Raw genomic sequence first — 10,685 nt, forward strand, 5'->3', positions numbered from 1 at the left:
ATGTGATATTGAGAAAATTATCAGATGCTCATGTTTATCGCTAGACCAGTAGTAATATAGCCCAATACTGCAGCCCTTCACTTATGGAACTGCCCCCATAAATTCCAATTAGTTGGTTTTGCAGTCCCCCTTACCTCCCATATATAAACAACATTCCTTTCAGTGTCTGTGTTGATTTTTAAAAGGAACACTTTTGAGGTAGTTTTGGCAAATTTCTAGTTTGTAATTAAACATGTCTCAGAAGTAACATACACTTTCTGCAGCATTGTGAATGACAGCTAGAAAATGAAACTGATTACACTCTTTCCATTTTCTAATCTGAGAGACTAGCCAATGGAGAAGAAATTAAAGGTACATATTAAATAAGATTTGTAAAATCATTTCACTTCCAAATATGTACGATAATAATAATCATGCAAGGAATTTAAAAATATTTTTCACCTGATGGTTCTTTCACTACACATGAAATGAGAAGGACAAAAGCTCTGAAACACCTCATACACAACCTAAATTTAGCATTGGCTAGAGGTTTATTATCAGTGGACTGGAAAAGCTTTAAAAGGTCAGGTTTTACTGTATGTATCACACTGCAGTAGACACTGCTCCCAGGCCAAGTGTTGGAAAGTTAGGGGGAAGAAACAAAAGGAGTAACAGCCTCTCAGGAGGCTAGAGGACAAGGGCTCATCGAGGGGAAGGCCAGGGGCAACTGATACCTACACGTGTTGGCAGGTTACTGTCCTCACAGGCGTTTTGAAGACCTCCTGGCACACGGGACAGTAAAAATCCTCTTCATTGAAACAAATAGTGGCAGGTTCCTCGGCCATGGCCGTGAGTCTTGACGGTTCTGGGGGAGTAAGGGGGGAAATCACTCACTTAAGGAGACATAAGTCTAAACCCATTTCCCCCTTGCGGGGATGAAGGGCGGGTGGGGGAACAGGCCCCTGCGCTCTGGTTGGCAGCGTCCCCCGCCAGCTTACTTTGAGGGGGCGCTATGCGGGCAGCTGGGGCAGAGGGGGCTCCTACTAACCAGGGGCAGAGCTGCAGGAAGGCGGTGGTGGCCAGCGGGGAAAGGGGGCTGGCAGGCCGGTCCCTGTCGCGGCGAGGACCCGGGCACCAGGGACGGGGAAAGAGGCCGCGGCCAGAGGCCGGGACGGGACCGGTCTTCTCCCCCCGCACAGGCCCTGTCTGTTTCCGCCTCTCCACTGGGCCCGAATGGCAGCGGGCGGCGCCCTCCCCGCTCAGGGGCCGAGAGCGCGGCCCGCAGTACCTGGCGGGGGCCCCCCTGGGCTGGGCCGCCGCTCCAGCGTCTCAGGGCCTCTCAGCCGCAGCCCCCGCCGGCCTCCATGCGGCAGCCGGGGCGGCCGCAGCAGCTGCCCCGGGGCGGGGTGGGCCGGGTTTCCATGGCGATTACCTGCGGCGGGCCCCGGCGGGATTGTTATGAAACAACAAGCGCCCCGCCCCCGCTGTGGCCCGCTGGATGGCCCTTGCGGGGCAGCCCCCTTCCCGCCACCCCCGCGCTGGTACAGAGCCCCCCCGGGATCCTGCCGTGCCCGCGTCCCCACCCCTTGGCTGGAGCCCCTCCGCCGCTGCCAGGCGCCGAGCTTCCCCTTTGCGCCGGCCAAGGGGGGGGGGGGCAGCGTGTGACCGCAGTTCCGGGGCCCTGGGCGCCCGGCCGGTTCAGCCCCCGCCGCTTGCCCCCAACGCCTCTCACGCCAGGGGCGAGCAGCGCCCCCGTCCCGTGGGAGCGACCTGCCTTGCGTTCGCGCGGGGGCCAGCCCAGCCTGGCAGCAGAGGTGCCCGCAGCTCCCCTCCCTCTTTTGGTTTCTGCAGCGTGGCTTTTCCTGGGCTGCTGTCCTTCCCGATGGATTTGTCCATTGCCCCTGGGTCAAGCAAAGTGGGCGGAGTGGGCAGCAATTGTGCTTCTTCAATGGAGAATTAGCTCTGATTTCAGCCTCTATTGTTGCTGCCGTGGTGCAAACGCCGAGGGGTATGGCGGTGCTCGGGTGGGTAATTGACTGGCGGTACTGAACCCTTTCGTAAAGGCTAATCGGGCACTTTCCAAATATTTGCTCCAGGAAGCAGATATGTACCCTAAGTTAACTAGCAGAGACAACCTCCAGAATTGGTACCTTCTGCACTAGGGGTGGGCACTGTGGTGGCTGAAATTGAAGCTAATTCCTAGCATAGACTGGGCATTGATGCTGAGATCTCAGAATTCTCAGCTGGGATGAGAGGGAGCAGGCAATGTTCACTATACAGCAATAATATGCAAGATAATGTGGCAGCTGTAGGAGTACCTAATAGGGGAATTACAGCTTCTGAGCAGATTGCTTAACAGGAAACTAACTGGCTGTGTCTGCAGGTGGAAAATGAGGGGATTGTTGGCCAGCATGGTTTAGAACATAAGAACAGCCCTGCTGGGTCAGACCAAAGGTCCATCTAGCCCAGTATCCTGTCTTCCAACAGTGGCCAGTGCCAGGTGCCCCAGAGGGAATGAACAAAATAGGTAATCATCAAGTGATCCATCCCCTGTCGCTCATTCCCAGCTTCTGGAAAACAGAGGCTAGGGACACCGTTCCTGCCCATCCTGGCTAATAGCCATTGATGGACCTATCCTCCAAGAATTTATCTAGTTATTTTTTGAACCCAGTTATGGTCTTGGCCTTCACAACATCCTCTGGCAAGGAGTTCCACAGGTTGACTATGTGTTGTGTGAAGAAATACTTAAATATAAGAATGGCCATACTGGGTCAGATGAATGGTCCATCGAGTGCAATATCCAGCCAAGCCTAGGTGTTTCAGAGGGAATGAACAGAACAGGCAATCACCAAGTGATCCATTCCCTTTCTTCCACTTCCAGTTTCTGGCAGAAGTGTCCACAGAGCTGCCTTTTTCAAAGTGTCCAACTATCGTTCCCAATGGCTGTGCTTTCCAGTTACATTTGCAGCAGTGTGTTCTGGGGAAATCTGGCTAGTTACCTTAGAGTGCGACAGTGTCTGTTGCCAGACAGGGGCTGTGTATTCACCTGAGGAGTACGCTATGCAGGTAGCAACATCAGGGAATAACATTATTGCCAATGGCCATGATTATATTGTGACTAGCAACTGTGGGGTGTGGTACCTGTCTCATGTATACATGATGAAAGGTGCCAACACACAATTTTTCTCTTATTCAAAATGGCCACCTTCTCCTTTTACAGTCAATGGGGGTGAAGCCAGGATGATGGCTGTCATTTCCTCACATGCTATCGGTATGTGGAAGTGGGGCTTCCCTTAATAAAGGTGGCTGCCACTTACCACTCTTCTCAAAGAGAATTAAACCAGGCAAAATGGCTGTCACTCTGTGGTTCAGAGGGCTAGATGGACACAGGGACTGTGATGAGCAGCAGTGGCACTGTGAAAGGTGGATGAGAAGAGTGAGGCGTTGCAGAGGATAGAGATGGGGTGGGAGATGCAGGGGTTGATGGCAGCTGCCTCAGCATAGAGATAGTAGTGAGCAAGGGGAGTCCCCTCCAAACAGCCAGGGGAAGGCAGGGTTGTAGTATTGCCAGTTCTCACAAACTGGCTGTGTGAGACAGGGGATGTTGGTGCCTGCAGGAGGAATTGTCAAAATTACATCAGAAGCTCCTGTGGACCCATGATTTTCAGGGCTGGGCACATGAACAGAGCTCTGTGCAAGAGCCTTGAGGCTAAGGGCACAGACCTGCCCTGCCTTTAGGTAAGGGCCTAGATCAGAGAGAGGAGGCTTGGAGTAGCAGCAGGGAGGAGTTGGGACAGAGAGTGGTTCTGCTGGGACCCTGACGGAGGAGTAGCTTCCGGGGGAGGGACGAAGTCCGTGAACTGCTGCCACTGTGTCACAGACAAAGAAGTCCGGAGGCAGAGAAGCATTGCTGTTCAAACTCCTGCCCCCTCTTCCCCCACACACATACATACATACACACGCACGCACACACACAAACAGCATTTTCCACTAATCTCATGATTTGGAAGGGGAAGCACTGACTCATGAGTTTTGATCTCCATAGGTTGATAATACACAAATAATAGTATTCATAGTGTGTGTTTACTGATATAACTATAGTGGTATAATTATGCTAGAAATTTCCCTGTATAGGGAAGCCCTCATACACATTAAGCAGATTCTGTAGTGACCTATCTGAATTTGGGTCAAGGTAGTTAACAAAAAACAAACAAACTCTTACTTTCCCTTTTAAAGATAAACAGGCCTCATTTGTAGAGATTAGATTACTTTAAAATAAAGCACAGTCCCCTTATTTGAGGCCCTCGTTGAAAAAAAGGAGGATGGGAGGAAATGGTGCCCTTGACTTCTACTCTGCCGCCACTCTGAAGCTGAGAGCTGGCTACTCTCCGCAGTGAATGTATAGAAGGGGTTGCCAGGCAGGGGAACCCCCACCCCTCTTTCTAAATCCATGGGTCTTTAGGTGGGAGGAATGCAATGTGAAACCCTAAGTCCATGGGCCAGTGTGGCCTCTTAGGACTATTTAGGATCCTAGCAACCAACCAGAGCTCTATACTACATCAGCCAGTGATGGTTGCAACAGGTAGTCTTATGCTTCTTTCTGGTGCAGTGAGGACTACCCAAATACACAGAATAATACCCTGAAGATTGGTGGACCTGCCTGACTGATCTTGAATGTCTGGAGGGTAAGAGCCTTGGCTCAAGATCGAAGCCTGTAGCCCTTTACTCAAAGACTCAGGCTGGGCCTGTAGTTTTTGGGGTGGATGGAGGTAAATCTGTTGGAGGAAACTGAGCTGGAGCTGAGGTCCATCCTTCAGGATCAGATCAGGGGATGTTGGGTATGGACTCCTGATTCAGGCCTAACTCCAGTTACTATTGATATTGTTATGCAGAAAGATGCTAATAATACGCTTGATGGCAATCTTTGATCCAGAGACTGTCAAAGACCTGGTTAAAGCTGATGGGTGTGCTAAGCACCATTCTTTCAGACTTAGTGGGAGGAGCAGTAAAATCCCTTTTATATTGCTTAAGAGCTGGAAACAATGGTTGCTGGCCAAAGTGATGGGCCACATGGTGAGGCCTTGTCAGAGTTTACTGATTGAAAATGCAGGCAGGGACTAAGGGTTTATGTTTATGTCTTGTGTTTTGTAGGAGAGACAAGGTGGGTGAGATTATCTTTTACTGAACCAACTTCTGTTGGTGAGAGAGACAAGCTTTGGAGCCACACAGAACCTTTCTTCAGGTCTGGGAAAGGTATTCCTAGTGTTACAGCTAAATGCAAGGTAAAACAGATTGTTTAGCATAAGTAGTTAGCACATATTCTAATCTAAGGAACCATTCAAAATAGAGTGGCCTGTTAACACGTTTGCAGTCAGAGGACAAAAGAGGGGGTTAGTGGGTTACAGATTGTTGCAATAAGCCATAAATCCAGTGTCTCTATTCAGTCCACATTAATAAAGTGCTTTCAGAGTCTTGTTTCAAAGGTGCTAGAACATGGAAGAGTATTATTTAATTGTTGAGTTTCAATCAATGGTATAAATTCTCATGCTTGGTACCATTTAGTTAGTTACTACGTGACATGCTGTCATGTCTGTGTGTGAGGTTTCCTGATTCTTTGTTCCCATTAGTGTGACCATGTCAGTGAGATGAGAAGTGGAATCTTCCACAGCTGTGGGGACCTGATGAGCCCATTAGGAAGAGACTACACTGAACCTTGACTTGTGACTTCTCCATCCTCTGGATAGGATGAAGTGAATTTTTTGGATGGTGGAGCAGGCAACTTGGCCTGAACACCCAGAGCGAATCTGCAGTCCTGAGAGCCCCTTGGGGGAAATCAACAACTCTTCTCCCTGCTGGGGAGGAGGCAGCCCAAAGCATGGACCTCCAGTAAGAGAAAGGACAAGTAGAAGGCCAATGCCAGCTCTGAAGGAGAAGAGCCATGTCCCAGACCCAAGGGCAGATGGAAACTCTTTCCAAAGATCTGTGAAACCAGAGAGAGAAACCCTGATTGATGAGCTCTAGACTGCATGGATGTGAGGAAGAGATGTATGAGGACCTGTTTACATGGTGAGATTGACCAGATAGCTGTTCTGGAATAACTCCCTGTGTGGACATTCTTATTCTGGAATAAGAGTGCCTTTTTCTGGTTTAGTTTAGCCCAGTTTGCACTATTATTCCAAAGTGAGAGTGTCCACATGAAGAGTTACTCTGGAATAACAATAGTACTTTAAATTCACATCTGACCTTATTCCAGCATCATTTCGCTATGTAGACAAGCCCCCCTGAGAGTGAAGATTGTTCTGGTCTCCTGAGTTTGACCCTACATTGTGGATCTCTCAGGTGTTGCCTTTATTCTGGCACCTGCTGTTCCACCGGAATGTAGATGTATCGAGACCTCAGAGCCAAAAACAAGCGCAAAGATGTTTCGTGAGTGTCTCTGTCCATTGGACGTACAGTTAATGACTTCTGAGAGCTGATTAAACATTTTGTTTGTGTCACATATCCTAGGTGGGGAGTTGGGGGAGCTAAAGAAGATGGAGAGCTCAGCCTGGTTCCTAGTCAAACAGGTGTCTGCATCACACAAATAACCACAGATGGGCCTAACTGTCTCCCTCATTATAAGCCTCAGTAGAGAGATTAAGGGCTGAATGGCCCAGAGAGGCTGAACTCTCTTCTTATTCCTACAGGTTCCTTTCAGGCCGTGCTGAGATACATTGGCCAGGAGTCAGTTGGGAAGACTCTCCCAGCTGTTGCCTAGGTTGTGCCCACTCTAGGGATATGTGGGTTTCAGTCTCCAAGGGCTATCATAGAATCATAGAATAGCAGGGTTGGAAGGGACCTCAGGAGGTCATTTAGTCCAACCCCCTGCTCAAAGCAGGGCCAATCCCCAATTTTTGCCCCAGATCCCTAAATGGCCCCCTCAAGGATTGAACTCACAACCCTGAGTTTAGCAGGCCAATGCTCAAACCACTGAGCTCTCCCTGATTTCTGCTCTTTTACCCTCCTCCCACACATGCCAAAGCAGCTCTCTCTGTGTTTTCTGACTTGGCATGAAGATGCTGGTAGCAGCGAGCCTGGCAGCATCTCTAGGGTATGTCTTCGCTGCGGAATTATCTCGGGTGATTGGTGCTTAAGGCTAAGCACTTGGCTCCCAAAAGTGAGCAATCACAATGTGAAGCCCTACTTGAGTTACTGTGTCCTCACTTGTGGTGCACTCATCTATGTGTGCCACTAGGACTTCTGGGAGTGTATCCCATGGTTCTTTGTACAGCAGTAAGATGAGCAGCTCTATGGTTCTTTCCTACGGAATTGTGGGAGAACCTGTCTGTCCTGGGCACCTGGGGGAACAAAGGGAAGGCATTGGAGAACTGTCAGCACTCTAGTTGTTCAGCCTGTGTCCTCATTGCAAAGTGGGAAGGTTACCAGCCTGAGTGAAAGCCTCTCTCAGGCTTTAGCCTCTAGCTCTAGCTACACTAGCTAGTTCAGGCTGAAAGCACCACCAGACGTGGTCAGAGGTTTTTGTCTGGGGACAGAAGTAGGATTAAGGTAACACCCAGTTGGAACCTGTGCTAACTCTGCAGTGAAGACATACCCCCAGAGAACATGCGCTCGCCTTCCCTATCACTGAAGAGAAAAAATGGTTCCTTAGCTGGAGCCTTCCTATGCAGAGCTGATCACAGCGTCTGCACGTGACAGCAGCTTAGTGTGTCTTTACCTGTATGTGTGCTGGTGAAAGTGCAGGCTGGACACAGCTGTACAGTGTAAAGAGAGCCCAGGCTAGTGGGTCGGGGGCTCGGTGGTACCACAGTTCCAGTTGGCACCCTGGGGGGAACCCATCACAAACAGCTCTTTATACCAGCCCAGAAGCAGTTGTGCAAGCCAATAAGGTTAATTCTTTCCTGTTTGAATTATACATGGGAACTAGGCAGGGATGTTCATTGCCTCCTTTACTCTTCACATTGACCATGGAACTGTTTGCAGAGGATAGGACTAGTGAATTTATCTCAAGAATAAAACTTGCAGGAATACATCAGAAAAAACACTGATAATGTTATTTTTATCTAACCTGAAGATTTCTCTAAAATTAGTGTCTAAAGAAATCTTTGGTCTGGTTTAAAGTGAATTATGCCAGATTTGAAATACTAGTTATAAATTTGCCCAACTCAGAGAAGCTATCCCTCCATAAAACATTTGGGTACAAATGGGCAACAAATTCTATAAAATACTGGCAAATTTAACTCTCAAACAACCTACAAGAGCTATATGATTTCAATGTCATATCGTTGTTTCAGCAAATGAAAAAAGATTTGGGGTGTGGGGAAAGTATACAATGTATTGGTTAGGAAAAATAGTCAAAATGACTATTCTGCCAAGTTTCAGAGTAGCAGCCGTGTTAGTCTGTATCCGCAAAAAGAAAAGGAGTACTTGTGGCACCTTAGAGACTAACAAATTTATTTGAGCATAAGCTTTCGTGAGCAGCTCACGAAAGCTTATGCTCAAATAAATTTGTTAGTCTCTAAGGTGCCACAAGTACTCCTTTTCTATTCTGCCAAGGATATCTTTCTTGTTTCAAAATATTCCTATAATCATCCTAGACAAAACTCTATCAGGAATACAGAGACTGTTTGAATTTATATGTAATAAAAAAGACAGAATGAGTGCAGATACTTTGTACAGAGCCACTAAACAGGGTGGACCAGCTCTTCTAAATATATGATACTATCAATCCAAAACATTAGTGGATTGAGGTGCTCTAATTAAGCCAAACACTGGGTCTTTACTGAGTAAGAAACTGGTGGCAGTGTAAATATTACTAGGTTACCAGTTTAATAAAAAATCACATCCTTCTGCAATTTATATACATCTTTTAGCAAAGACTACTCTGTGGTTTAGGACAGAACTCTAAATGCAGTATTTTTCTTCACCAATGAAACCCATTGCAAATAATCCAGATTTTAAATCAAATCACAAATCAGAGTTTTAATGGTTCCGTGAGCCATCTAATACATATGGCTGGCCAGCTGTTCACCAAAGAAACTTTTTTCTAACTTCTTAGAAATCAAAATTAACTTTAACTCACCCACTCTCCCATAGTACAAGTATTTTCAGGGTAGGCATTATGTTTATCAACATTATAGAAAAGTTGTTTTATAGAGAAACTTTAGTAGAAATGCTGGCTTCTGGTGGATTTGGGAAAAAAATAAATTAATTTATTTCTGTCTTTGCAGTCAACATTCCTAACAAAGAAGTGTCCATATGTGACATGGTGGGGGGAAAAGATTTGGATTGACAGATTGCACAAGAGGAAAGGGCTTTGATTTGGAAAAGATGGGCAGTCTCAGTTTGTATTATGGTAAATAAAAATGTCTTTATGATACTCTTTCAATGGTAGCTCACATCAGTCAGGTTAAAAATATAGAGATTTTCATTCATATATGGCGGACATATCCAGTTAGAGAGTATTGGGATGTGATTAGTAACTAAATATTACAAATTGTTGGATATTTATTACCAAATGATCCTTTACTAATTCTTCTGGGCTTCCTAACAGAAGTGTTCAGCCTCAAAGAAATGAAGAATTAATCTGTCATCTGCTAGTAGCTGCTAGGCTGCTGATAGCTTCTCATTGGAAAAAAGAAAAATAGCCCAAAATTAGAGGAATCATTCCAAAAACTATGGGAGGTTGGTACAGAAATACTTATGCATGTTATGTATCCAGTAAAATAGACAAGGACAAACAGATAGTTAGATATATGGTTACTGTTTAGCCAGTATACTTACAAAGTACAGCAAAAATCCAAGCATATCTATCCAATGATTTTTAATATTAATGTTTGATGTACACACCTGGTTTGATAAATATGAGCAGTCAGTACTTTCATTCAGTTTACTAAAATCACCAGAAACATGACTTGGGTGTTGTAAAGAGGCTGACTCTGTAATATGCTAATACCAGCTAAATAGAGATTTCATTATTATAATTACTGCATGTTTCCTCAGACAAAATGATTGTAATGATTAGTGTTTTATTTCTGATGATTACGTGACAGTGATTTGACTCCTGAGTTCTGTTTCCAGCTCTGCACACTGGGAAAATTTGAAGCCTTTTTTTATTTTTGCATTGATGCAGCTTCCCTGATGCTACTAGTGATAGAAGCTGCAGTGTAGACAGGACACAGTTTTTCCACACTTTGGTTTTCAGGATTGGAAAAGGGGTGAATCTTACAAATCCTGTTCAAATCCAGCACAGGTTGAGTCATCATGGCCTTGTGGTTAAAGCACATGACTGGGAGTCAGGGAGACCTGTGGTATTTCATGTTCTGCTGCAGCTTTCTTGTGTTGCTTTAAGCAAGACACTTAACTTCTCTTGTGCCTTAGTTTCCACATCTGTAAATAGGTAATAATTTTTACCTACTTCATAGGGATTTTATGAAGCTGAATTAATTACTGTTTGTAAAGAGTACTATAGAAAGAGCAAAATATAATAAAAAGAAAGTGCTGGTCCATTTGAACTTTATTCAGTAGACTGCAGTAATTATTGGTAAGCAGCTTCTGGAAGGGGAAGAAATCGGGCTGTTGACCTCAGAGAAGTAAACTATAGGGAGGTTTATGTGAAGGTGTTCATGTTGTTAATGTTGTTGTAAATCTTAATCCTTTAATAAAGCTGTGACCTTGATGTTGACAAGTAGTATGCCATAGAGCAATAT

General features: G+C 46.0%; 1 protein-coding gene across 8 annotated transcripts in view; it reads right to left on the bottom strand.

Moving 5' to 3' along the window:
- RNF138 (ring finger protein 138) overlaps window positions 1–2,021 on the bottom strand; it is a 37,390-nt gene extending 35,369 nt beyond the window's left edge. For 4 of the 8 annotated variants that reach the window (XM_084619916.1, XM_084619917.1, XM_084619918.1 and 1 more), the window contains exons 1-2: window positions 1,563–1,717; window positions 718–844 (exon numbers count right to left, since the gene is read on the bottom strand). In XM_084619916.1, coding sequence (XP_084476042.1) covers window positions 718–824 — 107 coding nt within the window. In that variant the 5' untranslated portion in view covers window positions 825–844; window positions 1,563–1,717. Of the gene's footprint in view, window positions 1–717; window positions 845–1,027; window positions 1,236–1,267; window positions 1,427–1,562; window positions 1,719–1,753 lie in introns of those variants that run through there. The other 4 variants (XM_084619914.1, XM_084619919.1, XM_084619913.1 and 1 more) reach the window with 4 other exon arrangements.
- Between the last annotated feature and the right edge of the window lie 8,664 nt (window positions 2,022–10,685).

This window comes from Lepidochelys olivacea (assembly GCF_965140295.1).
Source record: "Lepidochelys olivacea isolate rLepOli2 genome assembly, chromosome: 2".
Taxonomy (NCBI): Eukaryota; Metazoa; Chordata; order Testudines; family Cheloniidae; genus Lepidochelys; species Lepidochelys olivacea.